This window comes from Peromyscus eremicus, chromosome 15 (assembly GCF_949786415.1).
Source record: "Peromyscus eremicus chromosome 15, PerEre_H2_v1, whole genome shotgun sequence".
In the NCBI taxonomy this organism is placed as follows: Eukaryota; Metazoa; Chordata; class Mammalia; order Rodentia; family Cricetidae; genus Peromyscus; species Peromyscus eremicus.
In genome coordinates this window covers 21,899,296-21,921,127 of record NC_081431.1, presented here as the reverse complement: position 1 = coordinate 21,921,127, position 21,832 = coordinate 21,899,296, and the positions used below count along the sequence as shown (strand labels likewise).

The 21,832-nt window shown below is 38.3% G+C and overlaps 1 protein-coding gene across 1 annotated transcript; it reads left to right on the top strand.

Annotated features, from left to right (window-relative positions):
- Nucleotides 1-9,680: 9,680 nt before the first annotated feature.
- On the top strand, nt 9,681-10,610 carry LOC131925746 (olfactory receptor 10J5). Its single transcript, XM_059281099.1, has one exon. It carries the CDS (start codon nt 9,681-9,683, stop codon nt 10,608-10,610), a length of 930 nt encoding a protein of 309 aa, XP_059137082.1.
- The last annotated feature ends 11,222 nt before the right edge of the window (nt 10,611-21,832 follow it).

The following is a 21,832-nucleotide window of genomic DNA, read 5'->3' as shown; positions in this document are numbered from 1 at the left end:
TGCAGAGGACCTAGTCCAGTCCCAAGGAGGCTTCACAGCTATTGGTCCACAGTTCATGAGTTCCTACTAGTTTGGTTTGGTTGTTTCTGTACATTTCCTCATCATGATCTTGATGGCCCTTGCTCATAGAATCCTTCTTCTTTCTCTTTGACCAAACTCCTGGAGCTTAGCATGGTGCTTGGCTGTGGATCTCTGCATTTGCTTCCATCAGTTACTGGATGAAGGCTCATGTTTGTCCTTATGAGTCTGGGTTACCTCACTCAGGATGATATTTTCTAGTACCATCCATTTGCCTGCAAATTTCATGATTGTGGTGATATTTTATTTGTGCTTTAATAAATAAAGCTTGTCTGGAGATCAGAGGAAATAGCAAGCCATTATAAGTAAACATAGAAGTCAGGCAGTGGTAGCACATGCCCTTAATCCTATTACTTAGCAGGCAGGATCTCTGTGTGTTCAAGGCCACACTGGAAACAGAGCCAGGTGTGGTGGCACATGCCTTAATTCCAACACTAGTTAACCATGGAGGTCTGGAGGTCTGTACAGAGAGACAGGACGTGACAGAGCTGTGTAGGAAGAGGAAGTGATGTAGCCGGACAGAGAGCAAATAAGATAGCAGAACAACAAGGCATATAGACATGGGTAGACAGGAAGTAACTTGCATTTGGAAGCTGCAGAGTTGGTAAGGTAAGGTTGGCTGGTGGCTTTCCCTATTTCCCTGATCTCTCCCAGGCTTTCATCTATATATACGGCTCTGTGTTTTTTATTTAATAAGACCATTTAGAAATTCATCTACACACCATGTCACCCAATAAACATTTGTATGCTGCCAAAGAATTAATTAAAAAAGAAAAATATGTTGGAGAAGTTAGACCTAATGCTGACATTGCCTCTGTCACATGCAAGAGCTGATAGAAACTTGAAGTAGGAGAAAGGTATAGATCTTGGAGATAAATGATGATGAACTTAAGAATTTATGTATTTGCTTCATATAACTTTGAAAGTATTAAGGGCTATGCAAAGTGTCGAGGTCACTATGAACTGAAGATAAAACTGAATTAAGAGGCTATTGGACTGAAAACACAAGGTAAGACAGGATTTAGATACAACTCAGAAATTCCTTATTTTGACTTCCATTGGGATAGTGTAGAGATTTAAGAACACTTAAGTGTACTGGATGGAAACAGATGCCATAGTTGATGTGACTGTTTGATTATGATCATTGTGTGTGCGTGTGTGTGTGTGTGTGTGTGTGTGTGTGTGTGTGAAATACGAGCCATTCTAGCATTATGAAAGTTATAAAGAATTAAAATTATATCAAGAGGGCTCTGAGATAGCTTAGTGATTAAGAGCATGTACTTAAGATCCAGAGGACCTGAGTTTAGTTCCAAGCACCCACGATGGGCAGCACACAACCATCTATAAATCCAGTTCCAGAGGATCCTGTGCCTTTGACCTCTGTAGGTACCTGCACTCATGTTCACATACCCCACAAGACATATATGTGATTAAAGATAATAAAAACATATTTTTAAGAAATAAAAGTAAAACTATATCAAATCTTTCTACTAGTCTATCACTTCTGGTATGAAAGAAAACAATGAGCATGATTTTAAAGGAAAAATTGAAATATCACTCTTACAGTCTTGGAAGGAAACCATGGGATATATTGTACTAACCAGGTCTCTCTCTCTCTCTCTCTCTCTCTCCTCTCTCTCTCTCTCTCTCTCTCTCTCTCTCTCTCTCTCTCTCTCTATATATATATATATATATATATATATATATATATATATCTCCTGTAAGTCATTCCAATAAATTATATATTATTTATTGGAATGACTTACAGGCTGCAGTCTAGCTAATCCAACAATGGTTGCCTGTGAACAGGAAGTCCAAGAATCCAGTAGTTGCTCTGTACACAAGGGTGGATATCTCAGCTGTTTTTCAGTATACACTGGAATCCAGAAGAAGTAGGCTCTAATGCCAATGAAGGAATGGGTTTGCTAGTAAGGTGAGGGCAAGCAGGCAAAAACAAAAGCTTCCTTTTTCCGTGTTCTTATATAGGCTTCCAGCAGAAAATGTGGCTCAAGTTAAAGGCACGTACCTTCCCACCTCAAGATCTAGATGAAAGGCCTGTGTCTTCCCAGCTCGAAAGATCTGGATTAAAGGTGTGTCTTCCTACCTCAAATATATGGGTTCGAACTGGATCTTCTTACTTCAGATTAAGTAAACACCACTCACATATGTGCCCTCCATTTTAAGATTTTAGTTAATTCCAGATGTAGTCAAGTTGATAACCAAGAACAGCCATCACAATTGTGGAAAGGCACTTGCATCATCTGAGGAGAGTTGGCATTGTGCAAGCATAAGGAACTTCAGGTGCCAGGAATTTGATATACATGTTGACAGTCTCTTGGGAGCCTAACAATTAGTGCTTGGAATATGGTTTTCTTTTTTTTTTCTGGAAGGGATATGGTTTTTTAAGAAAAATCTATCCAGCTGAGATAGAACTAATTCCATAAATGTCTTCTTCCTTGGAAACATCATGTCAGTGGGTGCATTGTCTTCTGAAGAGAACATCCATGAACCATATACACAACATCTTTAGAGTAGTTCTGAATGAAGGAAAGAGAGAGCACCTGGGAGGAAAACTCTAGAGATCCCAAAGCATCAACACCCAAGACAAATAAAACCTCCCATTTTTAATAAAATCCCCTGGCATCTATTTGGAACCTGACTCTTCTGGTTCCCTTGAGATGCTCATGGAAATGTGAAGAAAGGAGACCCCAGAGGGCAGGGTAGACACCATGGCTTCTTTCTGAGATTCCCTCCTGATCCCTGAACTCACAGAAGCTTCCCCTTCTATTCGCATCACTTTCAGAGCCTGGGGAACAACTGAATATGTTGTGTCATACACTACTGTTTCTGCAAACTGCTCTGCTAGCTGGACACGGAGGGAGGCGAGCAATTGTGAGGTATACCCTTAAGGAGGCATGAGGTCTGTTTCATTTTCACTGGTTTTGTTGTTTGTACAGATGTAGTCAGAACAGATCTGAGATGTGTTGGCAATGCCATATATTCTTCTTAGTACGTTTTAGTCCCAAGTGGTCCTGTGCTCATCCTTGGTCAAGACTTGAAATTAGATATCACAGAAATGCTTGCTGAGCTCAAGCCCCAAAAGCATAGCCTCACAGATTCTTCCCTACATCCATTTCCTATCAAGCATTCTCCGTCCTTGATTACTCACACAGATATAATAATCACAGATTTTTAAAGAAGTTGCTTTATGCCTCCCTAGTATCTTAGAATTGTGTTTCCAGTTCTCAGGAGGAGTGGGTCCAGAGGTTTTTTTTTCCTCTGTCTTCTGCAGTAGTCATTTACATATCAAGTTAATTTTCAAGGAACCGATCTAGCTTGTGGATTTTTAAAAATTCCTATTGAGTCACAGGTTTACTAAGATTTATAAAATAGATATGAGTTCTTATACATATCAATATATTTTATAATAAGTTCTTTACATCCTGTTTTATTTGACGTGAAGTCTCCATAACCAAAATATTGGCCGCATCAACTTTGTCATTTCATTAGTCTCTTTCAGTGTTATTTCCTTGGTAGGTTAATCCATTCAAACCCTCTCCCTTTTCCCCTCTTTACTTTCATCATTTCATACTTTTGTTTTGTTTTGTTTTTATTGATCTTTCAAAAATTCCTGAATGTCTTCTCTTTGCTATAAATCCACACAGAAGATAATTTTAAGACGCCAGTTATTGAACATGTACTGTGTCCTAAGTGCTTAAGTGGATTAGCTCATTTAATCCTCACAATATTTCTTTGACACCAGTCCTGCTGTTATGTAACTGACATATGCGACTGAAAGTTGGGAAGCGTAGACATATTTCTCAGAGTTGCACAGTTACTTGGGTGTTACATTTGGGGATTGACATACTGATTGAAGAACCAGTGAGTTTGGAAGCTATGCAATAACACAAAAGAGAGGTCTCAGGAGTGATAGTAATGCTGATACAGATGACTTGCTATCACTTCACCTATCTCTAAGCTCTTGATTTGAACAGTGGGTTCATTGAACACAAAGCAGAAAATCCTGCTAATGAAAACCTGACCACCTCTGATCACCCCTGACATCCATGTCACTGTCATTTGCATAATCACTGTTCACTAAGTGAAATCTCTCTGTACTGGATATCCTCTCTTTCTTGAACCACTTTTCTCCCTTCCCAAAGTTGTTCTAGATTTGTGGTGTCACTTGAGTCCCTGCAGGGAGATGTGAAGAAGGATGGAGGAAGAGATGGCTTTTCACTCCAGGATGCTGCATAGAGGCATCCATCATTTAAGTCCCACTATTTTTATGGGTAGCACCTCTGTCCCTTTGTCAAACAGCCAAATTACATTGCACTAAGAATTCTAGACTAATGAAGCAGAGAGCCATGGCTAGGCCCCGGGTGGATCTCTGGGAGTCCAATTAGCGAGAATGAGGAGGGTTTATATGAGTGAGAATTGTTGAGACCAAGGTTGGATAAAGCACAGGGACAAATAGCCAAACGAATGGAAACACATGAACTATGAACCAATGGCTGAGGGGTCACCAACTGGATCAAGCCCTCTGAATGGGTGAGACAGTTGATTGGCTTCATCTGTTTGGGAGGCATCCAGGCAGTGGGACCGGGTCCTGTGCTCATTGCATGAGTTGGCTGTTTGAAACCTGGGGCCTATGCAGGATCGCTTGGCTCGGCCTGGGAGGAGGGGACTGGACCTACCTGGATTGAGTCTACCAGGTTGATCTCAGTCTGTGGGGAAGGCTTTGCCCTGGAGGAGGTGGGAATGCGGAGTGGGCTGGGGGGAAGGTGAGGGGGGCGGGAGGGGGGAGAACAAGGGAATCCGTGGCTGATATGTAGAACTGAATTATATTGCAAAATAAAAATAAAAAAATTAAAAAAAAAAGAATTCTAGACTATTCAGTCAGAGAGCACTTATTGAGTGCTTCCTTGCGTTTGGTGTAGAAATCTTAGCACATATTTAGAGAGTTTACACTCTGAATTGAAGTGGGACTAGCACAACGGAGACAATAGACAACATTGCATAAAGCAGCGGGAATTAAACTACCAAGAGTGGTGTACGGTAAATATTAATAACCAACTCTCAGGATATTAACAAGTCTTGATTTTTAATATTTGTTAGTTCCTGAGATAAAAATATTTCTCCATAGATTTCAATCTAGTAAACATGAAGTTTTTGAATATGGAGCTGGGAAATGATGTGTGCAGCCTGCTGTGGTGAGGTGATGCAAACAGGCTCCAGCACTCCAGTGGGTGCAATCTTTATGGAAGAGATGGGGATGAGGAATTGGGTTGCTATGGCAGGACTTCATGCATGTGGTAGGCAATGAGTCAAGTCCTAAAATGCTTAAAAATTAAAAGGAGATGTATTCTAGTTTGATAGGTTTGGAATTCTACAGTCTTAAATCCAAGAATGAGAATATAATTTCACTTGTGATCTAGATGTGTACTGAGAAAGGTGCGGGTATCTGAATGAGTGACAAGAAATAAAGGACATTCCAGGTAAGATTTAAAAATATAGATATAGGCACAGATTTGATAGTGGATATTGGAATGTTCCTATGAACTGGAGAGATTATCCTCCTATAGCATAGGAGATGTGATATTGAGAACAGTGTGGTAATCTTTATCAGACCAGCAGAAATGTCTTCTTCGGATCACAAAAGAAGTGTATGATTGTATATTAGAACTCAGACATTTTGTGTAAGTCCCCAACTCCAACTCTTTGTCTGAAGTCACTGTATACACAGAAGTAAGACCTGCCCCAGATCTGATGTTTGACATCCACAAGTCTCCAAATCCATCCAGGTTTTCTAAGTGCTATCGAATTCCAATATTTCTTATGCTACAAGTATTCCTCTCTAGTCCTACCCTCTGAGAACTAATCTTTCTAAATCAAATGAGAATCTTTTTAAGTATCAGCTCTAGTGAAGTATACTGTAAATTATTACCCTATGATATGATGCAAGGAGTGTACTTCAGTGGTAGAGTATTTGCTTAGCATGCACAGGACCCTAATGACAAACAACATACCATTCATTATACAATGTTGTATGACACAATATGATGTCATTTTGTGAATTTTAATAAGTTTTCAGGTTTATATAGGTCCTGGGAATTGAACCCAAGTCCTCTGCACAAGAAACAAATGCTTTTCACTGCCAAGCCAATTCTCCAGACCCTGTTTTCACTTTTAATTATATTGCTGAGAATATTTCTTTATATAGCTGTATGATGATTTAGACATTTGTATTGTTTGCAGCTTTGGGTATTTAGGAAAATGATTCCTAAAACATCTAAATATAAATAACTCTTTGTGGACACACTTTTTGTTTCTCTTGTGTAAGTGCTCAGGAAAAATTACTGAGTCATAAATGTTGTATAGGTTTAAGCTAAGAAAAAATTACCACATTGTTCTCCAGATAGGCTACAACACTTCACATTCCAACCATCAATATTTAAGACTTCCAGTTCTTTTACTTGGTGACCACATTGGGTATTGTTAGACTTTTGAATTTGAGCCACTTGAGTAGGTGTGTAGCTCACTGTGGTTTTATTTTGCATCGCTCCAGTGGCTAATGTTGCTCAGAATCCTTTCATATGATTATTAGGAATCTTATGTAATCTTTTGTAAATGGTTAAATATTTTGCCTATTTAAAATGTGTCTTATTATTGACTTACAAAGTTCTTTATATATTCTGGATATAATTTTAGAGTTTTATATTGTGAATGCTTTCTACTAGGGTATAGTTTATCTTTTTGTTTTTCTAACAATGATGAAGCTTAAGCTACAATTTGTTCTGTTTTAATTTAAACCTCTTGTTACTTCACTAAGAACCTTTTCCTTATTTGAGGGTCACAGATTTTCATCTCTTATTTTGTTTGTAATTTCTTATAACTTTGTCTTTTGTACATGCCTGTGATTCATTTAGAATAACTTCTGTATATGTCATGAGGTAAAATTTGAAGTTGTTTCCCCTCTCATGAGTATTTGCTTGTTCCAGGAGCAATTGTTGAAAATGAATCATTGAGACACTTTAGCCCTTTAAAAAAATAGTTGACCATATAAATGGTCTATTTTTTGAATTTTGTATTACATTGTTCTATGTTTTCATGGGGCGGTAAATAGAAGTGTTAAATGAAGTGAAGAAGAATGAGAATAAGAGGGGAAAAGCAAAGGCCAACAGCATTAATGATGGAAATGTCTCCAGAGGCATTTGAATGGACAGATTTATGAGGATAAACTTGCTAGGAATTACAGAGTATGATAGAAGTCTGTCTTACTGATTTTGAGAATGAGTAGGGAGCAACAAAACAGTAACCACAGAGAATCACCGCACTGGTGATTTGTAGAGTCGTACTTGTCTTTATTTGTGCCCATCTCATACCATGTTGATCAGTTTAGTTACTGAAGTATGATGGGTCCTAAAGTTTATAGCTCTTTTTCCAAAAGTATTTGTCATTCCATAGAGCTATGATTTTTAGACTGAGAATATATATATATATATATATATATATATATATATATACACACACACACACACATATATATTAACTAGCTGGAGGATTAGATACCTTAAAATCATTAGATTTTGTTGTTGTTTTGAGACAGGATCTTTCAGAGTAGCTGAGGTTGGTTGTGAACTTGTAATCCTTCAGCCTCTACTATGAAGAGCTGAGATTACAGATCCAAGTCATGACAGGTAGTTGAATACCTTAACATTAGAGGGGCCACTACAGATCTAGAAACTTGGACAGAATGAGGTATACTTTAAGGAAAGTCTATTGAATTTTACATATAGTAGGTGCAGCTTCAGGATGCCAGCATTTGTTGACTAGAATGATGTCATGAGGTTACTGAAGACAATATAAAAGTAGTGAATGGATGATATATATAATTTGTTTTAAAAATTATATGAAGTTTGTTATGATTTCATGATGTACAAAAGTCAAGGAAGAAGTAAGTTGGATATTTGGAAAAATATTGTTGCTAGAAATAGATAATTGAAAGCAAAGCAATCAACAGAGAAACAGCAGAGAAATTTGAAACTGAAAGAATGGATAGAAAAAGCAAGGGCAAAGGATGGGCCAGAGAGCAGGAATGTAGTCATGGCACGTGCAGAATGAAGAGACTCATGGGAAGTAACTAAATAAGCCCTGGGATGACAGAAATGTAGTGTGGTGTCATGGAAACCAAGGCTGGAGAATGTTTCCATGAGGCAGGGTCAGATGTGTCAAGCCAAGGGACAAATAAAGGAAGAAAAACAAAGTCTGACATCTTTAGCAATGGAGCCTTCTCCAATGACATCTGAGTGAATGGTTTCATAAGCATTGAACACGTGACACCAACAGGCAAAGAATTAGAAAGTGTGAGAAAGGAAGTCTATTCAGCAACTCTGGAAATGGAAACAATTAAACAGTCAGGAACTGTTGAAATAGTCACTATGTATTCTCTCCTTACAGGCTTTATCTTCCTCTCTCTCCCCTCTGTCTGTCTATCTGTCTCTGTCTCTCTGTCTCTGCCCTTCTCATTCTAGGCTATTGGCCTTGAGCTCCCAATATAGCAGAGGATGACCTTAAACTTCCTATCCTTCTGCCTCTCCCTCCATGTGTACCATCATGCCTGCTTTACACAGTTTTGAAGATTGAACCCAAGTCATGCATGATGACGGGCCACCAAATCTCCCTCCAGCCCATATGTTCTCTCTCTTTAAGAAGAGACTAGTATTCTCTGAATCTCATTTTTATATCAAATTGTCTGTTTGGTGATTTTCAAAATAGGCATCAGCTGGGCTCCAGATACTTAGCCCATTCTCTTCCTCTCAACTGCGGATTTTATATTCTTTTCTCTATCCCTCACATTATGTTAAATATTCTTTTTGATTACAGTGGAGACAAATGGTTTTCTTGGTCACAGGTTTCTTCTTGACTTTCACTCAAAAGACTACTGCAATCATCAAATAAATAGTCCTTTGGCTTAGCTTTGGGAGATCAATTTAGTGGAGTGAATGTGGTAGAACTCACTTTGTAGTTGTTCTTCTGAGTGTATGAGATATCTGGCATGTATTTTCTTGATGAAATCAAGTCTTCACATTCAGAATTCAACTGTAACACTGTGTAAAAAGGTTCTTGCTGGTTTTGTCACTAAACCTAGCAACCATGTCTTCAAAGTCTGTCTTCCTCAAACACTCCATACTACTGATTCATTTTGTCTTTAGCATCCATCTTTATGATTTTCTTGGCATGTCCTTTATTGATGTTATTTCCTGTTAAGAGTGTTTAAGTGTGGAACAGAGCATGACAGTGTCTATCCTGACCCCTTTCACTCCCTAACATCACTATATTGTGCAAGGTGAGCATGTGCTCAGAAGTCTTCTTCTACAGGAGAGTTTGCTAATGTTTATACAGGTAAATTCCAAAGAGGTGCATAAATGTTTCTTACTTCATGGACAAATACTCTGGATATGAACTTGATGGTCACAAAGGAGGAAAGTAGGTTCACTCTTTCATTTCAGCTCTCATTATTCCTTACTTTAAAGTTAAATGCTAATGAAAGTTTCCCCTTGATGACCCTTCTTATTGCTTTTAGACACTGATAGAACAGAATGCAGAGGAAGAACTTCACTGAAGTGACAGAATTCACCTTCTTGGGATTCTCTAGCTTTGGAAAACATCAAATAACCCTCTTTGTGGTTTTCCTAACCATCTACATTTTAACTCTGGCTGGCAACATCATCATTGTGACGATCACATACATGGACCATCACCTCCACACTCCTATGTACTTTTTCCTGAGCATGTTGGCAAGTTCAGAGACTGTGTACACACTGGTTATTGTCCCAAGAATGCTTTCTAGCCTGATTTTTCACAACCTTCCCATATCCTTGGCAGGTTGTGCAACCCAAATGTTCTTTTTTGTCACCTTGGCCACCAACAACTGTTTTCTGCTCACAGCAATGGGTTATGACCGTTATGTGGCCATTTGTGATCCCCTGAGATATATGGTCATCATGAGCAAAGGAATGTGTGCCTGGTTGGTTTGTGGATCTTTGGGAACTGGTCTGGTTATGGCAGTTCTCCATGTGCCAGCCATGTTCAATTTGCCCTTCTGTGGCACAGTGGTGGAACACTTTTTCTGTGACATATACCCAGTAATGAAACTTTCTTGTGTTGATACCACTCTCAATGAGATAATAAACTATGGTGTAAGTTCATTTGTGATTCTTGTGCCCATAGGGCTGATATTCATCTCCTATGTCCTCATCATCTCTTCTATCCTTAAAATTGCCTCGGCTGAAGGCCGGAAGAAAACCTTTGCCACCTGTGCCTCTCATCTCACTGTGGTCATTGTCCATTATGGCTGTGCCTCTATTGCCTATCTCAAACCCAAGTCAGAAAGTTCAGTAGAAAAAGATCTTCTTCTCTCTGTGACATACATCATCATCACTCCCCTGCTGAACCCTGTTGTCTACAGTCTCAGGAATAAAGAGGTCAAGGATGCTTTGTGCAGAGCGGTGGGCAGAAACGCTTCTTAACAGAGTTGAACATTTTTGTCAGGAAATCTTCAGTCCAGTATGTCTACTCCCCAATAAGCCATGATCCACATGCTCATCAAATACAGGTCTACAGATCATAATGTCAGAGAGTAGAAATGCCTTTATTTTTAATGTCTCAGTGATGGCAGAAAACAAAATTTTGGCTTTCAAGTCCAAGAATCATTTTCTATTGGATTAAATTTACTTCTTTATGTTTTGGATGGTTTTGGTTTGGAAACCTCTTTTGGCTTCCACTTTACATAGACTCTCAGACAGTCAAGTCCTCTGTCTAGTCTGGATGTAGAGAAGAGACAAGTATAACGTAGTAGATAGGGGTCTATGGATCATCAGTTGCAGGGACAAGGTTTTATTTTCTTCTTCATGCTCAAGAGAGAAGGCCTTCATTCTGATGAGTTAAAATGTCATTTGAGAAAGGATTTGCTCAATTCTTATTGACTGAAAGATAAAGACCTTGCAGAAAATGGACCATATTTCATTATTTAGCTATATTAACTCCTTAAATATTATCAGTTTCTATATCTATTTCTTTTTTCATGTACAATCAAAGCAAAAATGTCCTGTTTTCACAGGCTAAACAGTAAAGAAAGCACACCGAGGAAGCGTCTCTGTACCTATGTTTTTATTCTCATACTTTTCACAATGGCCATTTTCGACCTATGGAAATGTTTGTTTTTAGTTTTTACATAGCAGCTGAAATGAAATTGAAGTTACTTTCTTAGATATTAGTTGTGCCGATTCCAGAGTTCAAGTTAAATGCTGTTAAGTTTCCTTCTTGAGGCACACTGTGCAAACTCCATATTTCTCCAGGTATTTCTATTAAAATCACCAGGATCATAGTATACTATTTTTAATTCTTGATAGGGAGCAATTGGGTGATATTTTGTGTTGTAGATAGTCTCACTTAAATTTGTTTGTCTCTACTCAGAAAAGAGCTGGAACATTTTCCAAGACACAAAGATGAGAAAACAACTATGTATTACCAATTGGTGGTACTCACAGCTAATATATATATATATATATATATATATATATATATATATATATATATATCTCCAAATCAATTCATATTCCTTATTTTCCATTCTGACTCACAGAAATTGGGCTGAGCATTTTCTAGGTAGCCTGTGGCTTTCTCTGTTCTATAGATACCTACATAAGGCTTTCTCTGTTCTATAGATACCTACATAAGGAGGTCCAAGACTAGATGTTGAGTGTCCTCTATATGTATCACCTGTGTCAAATCATGCTAGTTCAATGACATAATAGCTGATGTCAGAATTATTGATTAAAACCTCCTGATAACCTCTTAGAAGAGGAATCTCAACTTGAGTTTCATAATTGCTTTGGGATGCTTGGGGTGTCAGAAAGTTTTTGAACTCTTTTAAACAATTCACTAAATTTTCTGTATAAATATGAATTTGTTTACCCAATATATCTAAAATATTTTTATTAATTCTCTGAGAATTTCATACAATGTACTTAGATCCTGTTTACTCAAAATTCCTCTGAGCTCCACCCCACCTCCCTATACCCCTAACTTTCTGTCTCTCTTTTGTTTTTATTCAATAACCTATCAATTCTAATTTGTGCTGTTCATATACTTCTGGGTGTGGGGCCATCCACTAGAGTGTAGCTGATATATCAGTGGTCACATCCTTTAAGAAAACTGATTCTCCCTCTACCAAAACCCATCCACTGTCTGTAGATCCTCAGTTAGGAAAGGAAGTTCATGAACCCCTTCCTACTTCTTGCAAGAATGCTGACTTGCTATATGTTTTGCAGGAAACCACAACTACTGTGAGTTCAGAAATACAGCTTCCAGAAGACATTGCTTTGCTCCAATCCTCCCTGACCTCTGACTCTTACAGTCTTCCTGCCTGCTCTTGGGCCTTGGGCCTTGTGAAGAGTGTGTGATGTAAGATGTCCCATTTGCTGGATGAGCAATCTCCAGACACTCATTCTCTACACTTACACCTATTGGGAGTTTCTGCATTAACTATTATGCACTGCACAAAGAGACTTCTCTGATGAGGTCCAAGGGCTACCAAAACAAGCTGCTGCCATTGGTTTTGGTTGCTCATTAGAACTTGGTAGTAAGACCCTATCTATTACCAAAGACAGAACATACATGGGTCACAGGACATGGAGCAATCAAGTAGGTACTGACCAAGAAGCTTCCTCTCTGTTGCTTTTCTCTCATACTAATGGAAGGTCCTATACAGTCTTCTGGGGGAAAAGTCATTGACAGTCTTACCCAGTTGGGAGCTCCATTATATTTTGAGTTTGTAGTGACATAAGTATCTCTTCCTTGCAAAAATAGGAAACAAATTCTAATTTCCTCTTTCAGAGATTATTTGTTTCCATATCTCCTTTTGCTATTGTCAGGATGCATCCTTTGATCCATCTATTTTGCTCACATGGTTATCACATTTCTTTTGGTCTAAAATGGGAGATATTTGGGGATCGGGAGTAAACATGACCTTTATTGAGGGGTTGCTGTTTTTTATCCCCATTCCTTAAATGTTTGACACCATTCCTATCCTGTCCAACACTTACCAATAAGCGAACAATCTACCAGGGTAGTTGCTTTACATGCTTTGCATGGTTTTAGACTCACTACAGGAGACAGCTGGAGTACAGCAAATGAGTGGGCAAGCCTAAGCAGCCCCAGTTCCTCCCAGTTGGATGAGTCATGGACAATGATTCATTTGTTTCTGGCTCCTATAATTTATCCACAATACCTGTATTGCTTGCTAATGTGGGGCTATTTTCATGTCTTCATTGTTTTTTCTTATAATCATCCCCCCCAATATCTTGCCATACTCATGTTCCTTTATCTTATTTTTCTCTCCTTGTGCATTACAAATATCTCTATTCATTTAGTGCCATTTTTGTTCAATTCTTTTGTTCACCAGAAAACGCCTTTAATGTTATTTATATACTCTATGTACATTTCCCAAGCACTATGTGCCAAGCAATTAACTGGTTCTGGGCCTACAATAATGAGTAATGCAGGAGCCATTTTTCATGTTATTCATAGTTCGATGGGGGAAGTCAGACAAAGTGACAAGAAGTACAACAACAACAACAAACCCTGCCAAAGCCCCATGGAAGGCATTGTGGTTTGGGTTAAGGGTATTCTTACAAATATAAGAGCAAAATGGACAAATTTATTTAGGAGGCCAGAAAAGAATTCATAGAGAGGTAGTATTTCATTAACTGTGTGTGGCATTTGGGTCAACAAATGTGTGGAGGGATGATGAAGGGTGATCAAGAGATATGAAAAGCTTAAACAGTGGCACACCAGCCTGAAAAAGCCTGAAGTATTAGGAAGACAGGGGCTTCATTCTCCTCTGTTGACCCACCATCATGTTGAGTATTAGCAGAGCGAAAGTAGGTGCTTATTACATTTTCAGGAAGCTGAATGTGAGAACACTTACTTGGTGTAAAGTCATGTTCAAGGATTGCCATGATAGTGAATAAGACCTATCATTTTCCTGTCCATCTTTTAGACTTCTCTCATCTACAGTCATCTAGAAAAAAAAAAGAACAGAGTAGAAGTAACAATCATGGGAACACACCTGAAAGTGCTTTTCACCAGTTGTAGAATTGTTTACATTATTTACTACTTGCTCACATATTTGCAACAACGAATCCCTTAAAACTAGAAAAAAAATCATTATTTTGAAGGACCTGGGACTAACATTGGATCAATATGTTTGAATCCTAATCAGGAAAATAGCTTTGACAAACTTACAAGTAAGTACTCTGTAGCCTGAGCTATAAAATCAAGAGTTAAGATATTTCATAAATGTATCTTTTAGGAAAAAAGTTATAAAAAGATTATCATGGATCTCAAAATTTCTGTGATGTGATCTACACAACATTGATTTTGTAACTTCTCCAGAGCAAAGTTTTACTTGGTGTTTTTTACATTCTCTAATACATTAGAAGAGAAAATGGCTTCAGCACACCTAACAATAAGAAGAATAAAACATTTTATCAATGGGTACAGATTTCTCGGGAGAAGAGAGAGAGGAGAAGGGAGAAGGAAAGATAAAGTTAGTAAAAGACATATAAATAGTAGGGACATGCAGAACTTTACTTTGAAAAAGGTATATTTATAATGTGTAAAAATCATGTCAGCTTCATTGCTGCAGCTGTGTGAGAGAAGATGTGTGTTAGGCCATTTGTGTGCTTCTGTGCACAGGGAGCTGGCATTGGGAGTTTAAATGCGATGGGCATTGATGGAAGATGTGATTTATTTGCATTATCTCATTTAATACTGTTACGATATGAAGTGTCCCTTCAAAAAGCTCATGTACTGAATGAAGCCTCGTTCTCCAGCTAGTGCTGCTGTTTGGGAAGACTATAGACACTTTATGATGTTGGACACAGCAGGAACAACTGTGTCACTGAGGCATCCCCTTGGGGGCTGTATCTTCTCATGCCCACCCCGTTCTCACTGGCCACCATGAGATGAACAGTTTCGTTCTTCTGTGTCTTTCCTGCCACCATGCTGTGCCTCACCGCACCCCCAATTAGCTAATTGATCATACACCAAGAAGCTGAGCCAAAATATATCCTTCCTCCTCTAAATTGCCAACATCAGATGTTTGCCACAGCCACGAAGGTCTACCATAAATATCATCTCTAGTATTTCTACAGCTCTTTGCCGTTCTAAAAGTCCCTTTACACTCGTGACTCAATTTGATTCCCATAACACTCCTGTAAGGTAATAAGGGAAGGTATAAGCATTCCTGATATGCTTCAATTTTGGGTCAGATAAATCTACACCTGTGCATAGTTTAAAGTTTCCCAAGATAACACAGGTTGTTAGAGGTAGGAGTAAGACAAAATCAGAAGCGAGTCCTAGTTACAAATCGGCCTACCATGTATTTTATCCTTCATATTATTTTATTCATATGTGTAAGTGAACATAATTCAATAATTATAACCAAAGAACAAACTATGATTAATATATAAACTTTACTTTTCACATGTAAAAGCTTCATTTCAATTAATACTGATTGTTTATTTCTGAAATGTTGTTCCTTTCTTGGCTTTCTAACAAGGTCTATTATGATCAGGCTTGAATATATATTATGGACACTTGATATATTTAGTTGGAACCAAACTGAGTTTGTATCACAGTCCTTGCTTAAATAAATGACCATATATTTTGTAGTATTTTATGAACTATAACTTATAATCAAATGGATTCCAACTTTTAATTATTTCACATGTTATTTTCATAAATATAGCAAGCATTCTTATATTAAGTGTCAGGCACTAGGCTAGGTACTAAGGATGCATAGATAAATAATATCTTTGTGCTGCTTTGAGTGGTTAGCCATCTGCTTGCAGTTCATTTTAATACATGGTCATTAGCACTATACACAGAAAGTCTAGAACTGGAAGAGAGAATGATGTAATTGTTAGTAAATTTTGTTTTTGCATATATAGGCAGGAGAAGGTTAAAGTGAATGATTTTGCCAAGCGCAAGCATTGTGTTAAATCTAGAAGTCCTCAGATGGAGCCTACTCATAACATAAGTGTATTAGGTTAATAAATCTAGACAAACTTTAGTATTCAATTAGAAAATGCTCATTATGATAATAAATGAAAAATTGTGACCCACAGAAAAGAGGAAGCCATCTGTGTAGAAGAACCTTTATATGATGTATGTTAGTGTTGAGAAATATTAAAACATTAAGCATTTATAGATTCAAGGACATATGGGAATATTTGCCTATAGTGAGTGAACAGTCCTGGAATTTCAGTCAAAAAAGTCTAGACTTATGTTCTTGGTTGTGAGCCTAGCTTTTAACGGCTGAGTCATCTTTGTATAGCTTGATCTGCCTAAGGGGCCCCTGGCTGTAGGATAAAGATTCATCTCTGATGTATGAGCTGGCTTTTTGGAGTCCATTACCTATGGTGGGACATCTTGCACAGCCTTTTTATTAAGAATTATTTTATTCATTTTACCTACCAATCACAGATCCCCCTCTCTTCCCTCCTGCCGCCCCCCAGTTTTCCCCCCAACTCACTCCCCATCCCCTTCTCTGAAAAGGTAAGGCCTCCCATGGGGAGTTAGCAGAGCCTGGTATTCAGTCCAGGCAGGTCCAATCCCCTTCCCCTGCATCAAGGCTGTGCAAGTTATCCCACCATAGGTAATTGGCTCCAAAACAAACAAACAAACAAACAAAAAACCAAAAAACAAAAAACAGCTCATGCACCAGGGATGGATCCTGATCCTATTGCCAGGGAGCCCCTTAAGCAGATCAAGTTACACAACTATCTCACTTAGGCAGAGGGCCTAGTCCAGTCCCATGGAGGCTTCACAGCTATTGGAGTTCCCACTAGGTTGGTTTGGTCGTCTCTGCAGGTTTCCCCATCATAATCTTGATGCCCCTTGCTCATAGAATCCCTCTTCCCTCTCTTCGACTGGCCTCCTGGAGCTTGGCCTGGTGCTTGGCTGTGATCTCTGCATTTGCTTCCATTAGTTACTGGATGAAGGCTCTATGATGATAGCTCTATGATTCACTGATCTGATTACCGGCATAAGCCATCTCAGGCACCCTCTCTGCTATTGCTAGTAGTCTAAGATTGGGTCATTCTTGGGGCTTCCTTGGAACTTCCCTAGCACCAGGTTTCTCCCTGTCTCTATGATGTCTCCCTCTATCAAGGAATCAATCTACCTTAAGACCCAATGATAGCACTCTTGAGTATATACCCAAGGAATACTCAATTATACCACAAGGACACTTGCTTAACTATGTTCACAGCAGCATTATTCATAATAGCCAGAACCTGGAAACAACCTAGATGCCCCTCAATGGAAGAATGGATAAAGAAAATATGGTACATATATACAATGGAGTACTACTCAGCAGTAAAAACAATGACATCATGAAATTTGCAGGCAAATGGATGGAACTAGAAAATATCCTGAGTGAGGTAATCCAGACTCAGAAAGACAAACCTGGTATGTACTCACTAATAAGTGGATACTAGATGTAAAGCAAAGGATAACCAGACTAAAACCCATAGTTTCAGAGAAGGAGGACTCTAAGAGGGATGCATGGATCACCCTGAGAAGGAGAAATAGATGAAATCTCCATGAGTAAACTGAGGGTGAGAGGGGGCAATGGAGGGTAGGGGATGGGGGATAAGAACATAAGGCAACCGGATGGTCAAGTTGGAACAAGGATGGAGTGGGGGAGCAATGAAAAAAATTATTAATAAAGACAAAAAAAGAAATCTAGACTTGAAAATTAAAGTATGTGAAATGAAAAATTTGCCAATCTACTTAACTACTTGATAACATTGTGGAATAGAGCCAAGAAACTTGAAAATAAATAAAAAATATTAAATCTGAAGAACAGAGAAAATGGGTGAAAAAGATCAGTCTTAGTGATTTGGGCAACAAGAAAAAATAATCTAACACTCATACACTCGGACTCTTGAGGAGAAAGGATAGAGTGCACCATAGAAGCATTGAAGGACACATTGGCTAAAATTTACTCAAATTAGTTAAAAACATAAACTTTTAAACCCAAGAATCTCAGTGAATCCTAAGCAAGAAAAATAAAAAGAATATCAAATTTATGTTTATCCAAATCTAAAATTTAATACCTAGGTCAGTGAGATGGTTCAGCAGGTAAAGATACTTGCTGTCAAGCAAGACCACCTGATCTCAGGTGTCTGGAACTTACATGATGGAAAGAGAGGACTGATACATACAAGTTGTTCTAGGACTCCATAGGCATGCTCCCTCCTACACCACACACACACACACACACACACACACACACACACACACACACACACACACTTAATAAATGTAAAAAAATAATTTAAAACCAAAGATGAAGAACCTTAAATCTTACAAAGACTTAAATGGCACATTGTATATCATGCAATGAGAGTAATTTAACTAATGATAAATAATGGAACACAGAAAACAATGGAATGATAATTTGAGTTAGACCAGACGTTTGTATTCAGGAAATAATATCACCAACAATGAAAGCAAAGTAAACACACTTTCAGAGGAGTGAAAAGGGAGAAAGCATATGCTTTACTAGAAACAATAAAGGAAGTTTCTTGGGCTGAAAAGAAAATGACACCAGATCAAACTTTAGATTTACAGAAAGAAATGAAGATGACTGGAAGTGATAGCTATGTGGGTAAATACAAAAAGATATCTTTTAACTCTCTCGACTGTTTGAAAGCACAATCATATAACATATTATAGCATGCTACTGCAAGCTTTATAATGCATGTGGATGTGTTGTGAGAGGCTTTGTCTAACAAGAAGTGATGCAATCGTAACACCAGGAAAGACTGTTAGGAGTTGTGAAGACATATGTTAATTCATGGAACAGCAGCAAGAAGCAAGAGGCTGGCATCTCTAGAGCAGAGATGTAGTAACCATAGTATATAGCCTTAGGTCCTTTGTGGGAGCTGAGGTGAAGATTTACAGTGTGTGCTTGAATCAGTGAGGTTGGATACTCTCTCAAGGACACTTGGCCTTTCTTTTGCTACAGAGGCTTAGAGTCTGCAAATTACTTTAAGTCTTGAAACAAACTGAGGGATTGCAGTACCCCCACTGAACTGACTATGTCAGATAATAAATAGGAGTCATTTAATGTATGATATATTCTTTGTTAATTGGTTGAAAGACCTACTCTATGGTTATTTTTCTAGTTCCTGCTCATACAATGAGGACATACATATCTAGTAGCTGGAAGGACAGTCAAGGTGGGTCCTGATCCATAGGAGGTGGACCAATGACCAGAAGCATTGAGGGAAAGCCTCAGTGCATTGTATGGTAGAAAAATGGAAATTTGTCATTCTAAGAGAACTTGATGGAAACCTGTACTTGGGACTTTGCCAGAAAGCTATTTGGGATAAGGTATGTTCTGGAGGCAGTCTGCTACAGAAAGAGATGCTGAAAATGGAAGCTATTTACTGCTATATTCTCTGGGGTGCTACGGAAGCTGCTCACCCTGTAGGAATCTGCTGCCAGTGAAGCCAGTTCATGCTAGAAAACCTGCCATGTGGCTCACTCTGCAACTATTAAGGGAAGCCCCTCTCTCATGCAGTGTCTCTGCGATGCTCAGTGATGACATGCTAACACTGCACCAATGGTGGAAAGCACAGCTCCATTTTTTTTCCTATAGAGTAAATGATGAAAGGAAATTTCAAGCTGCAGCATGATCAAATGATAATGTCCAAAGAAAGGTGTAATGTCAAGTAAGTCAATTATATTCTATTGCTCTCAGTCAAGGAAGCAACACTATTACTTCCTTCTTTCAAAACAGATTTTTAATGGGAAAATAAACGAATCAACTATTATCAGATTTTGGACAATAGGCAGTATCATGCAAGTTATGAAGGAAAGTATGGCGTGGGGGGAAGGCAGCTGCACAAAATAAGAACTTTAGAAAAAACAGAAGTATCTCCCTCCCTGGTCCTTCACAGAATGCTGAAGCATGTATACCTCAGGGAAAATGATCTAAGGATGTCAGAGAGCAGCTATGGGAAATATAAAATCAGAAAGAAATTCTCAATTGTAGACTTGGCTGAAGCGTAGAGATTAACTAAACACCCCAAAATCCAACGGCGATGTCAGGGAAACCATACTTGGAGGGTATGGTGGCTTCAGCCCTAAAATCGAGTCGAGTGATATACCATATACAGTTTAGGAAGAAATTACAAGGGTCAAAGTGACCCACAGGTAACCCAAATTTATACTAGGACAAAGCTCAATACTCTTTAAAGATGAATAAAAATCTAAACTATTCACACATGAAATAAAACATCACTAGTCACTAAAATCCTGTAAATATAAAAAAGCAAAAAAAGTGTTATCTAGCATCAAGAGAAACATTCAAAATAGAAGAGAGAAAAGATGACTGAGTTAGTGGGCAAGGATGTTAAAATAATAACACTCTTTGAAATATGTACACAGGTTAGAAGAAGACAGGGATGGGATAAGAAGATGAAAGGAAGATATAAAGGAATCAAATATAAAGTAATTTAGAAATTTGCAACGGAAAATATCCTAGATAAGATTAACATCTGACTAGAAGCTGGAGATGGAAAGGTCACTGGGCTTGAAGATATACTAATAGAAATTACCCCCAAAGAGGAAATACAAACAAGCTTTTGAAAACTATACATAGGAGCTGAAGATGTGGCTTAGTTCGTAAAGTGATTGCATGAAGCATGCATGAAGCCCTGGGTTCAATCCCCAGTACTGCATACATTGAGTGTGGTGTTGCACATCTGTAGTCCAAGGACTAGGGAGGAGGAGGCAAGACAGTGAGGAGTTCAAAGTCATCCTTGGCTACATGTAAGACCCTGCCTGGAAAACAACAAAACAAAACTAAAAAACAAGCACCCAAATACCCAAGACAATAAACTGGACTACTAATGGAAAAAAAATCAAACAATGTGATCTAAATAATCTCAGTGAAATATAACAAGAGGGGGCAGTTACAGTAATAATATTTTGGTAAGTATTAGAAGTCATAATTTAAAATGTGATAGAAATTATAAGCTAATTATATTAGTCTGTTTATTGTTACTGAAAAAGAGTACCTGAAACTAGGTCAGTTTTAAACAAAAGAGTTTAATTCACAGTTCTACAGGTCAAAGTGTATGGGGACAGTATCTGTTTGGTTTTGGTGAAGACTTCATGGCAAGTGACATCACAGCATGGTGCTTGGAATCATGGGAGAAACACATATGAGGAAGAGTAAAATTGCTTGTGAAAGAAGATGCAGGAGGCTGAGGAGCTGTCTTTTTTTTTAACAACTCATTCTTGTGGACACTAATCCAGATGCATGAGATTTTCATTAATCCCTTCCAAGGTTGGTATTCTATCATCTAATTACCTTCTACTAAGTCTCACTTCTCAAAAGTTGTCCCTTTAGCTGTCATCCTCAAGCATGGGGAACCAAAATTCCTGCATATGAACCCTCAAGGAGACCCTTCAATGATATCCAAACTATAGCACCCCAAGATGAAGTTCAGTGAAACACAAGCAAGAGAAAAAACACAATTTCATTCTTACATTCCTATACCCCAAACCATACAAGGGTATATCAAAATGTTATTGACAAAACCAATAATGAGAAGAAAAACATCTTAAAAGCTTCCAGAGGAAAACCACAAATTGCTCAAGTTCT

Excerpts from the sequence above, each read along its gene's own strand:
- LOC131925746 (XM_059281099.1), top strand. The coding sequence starts at position 9,681 with ATGCAGAGGAAGAACTTCACTGAAGTGACAGAATTCACCTTCTTGGGA.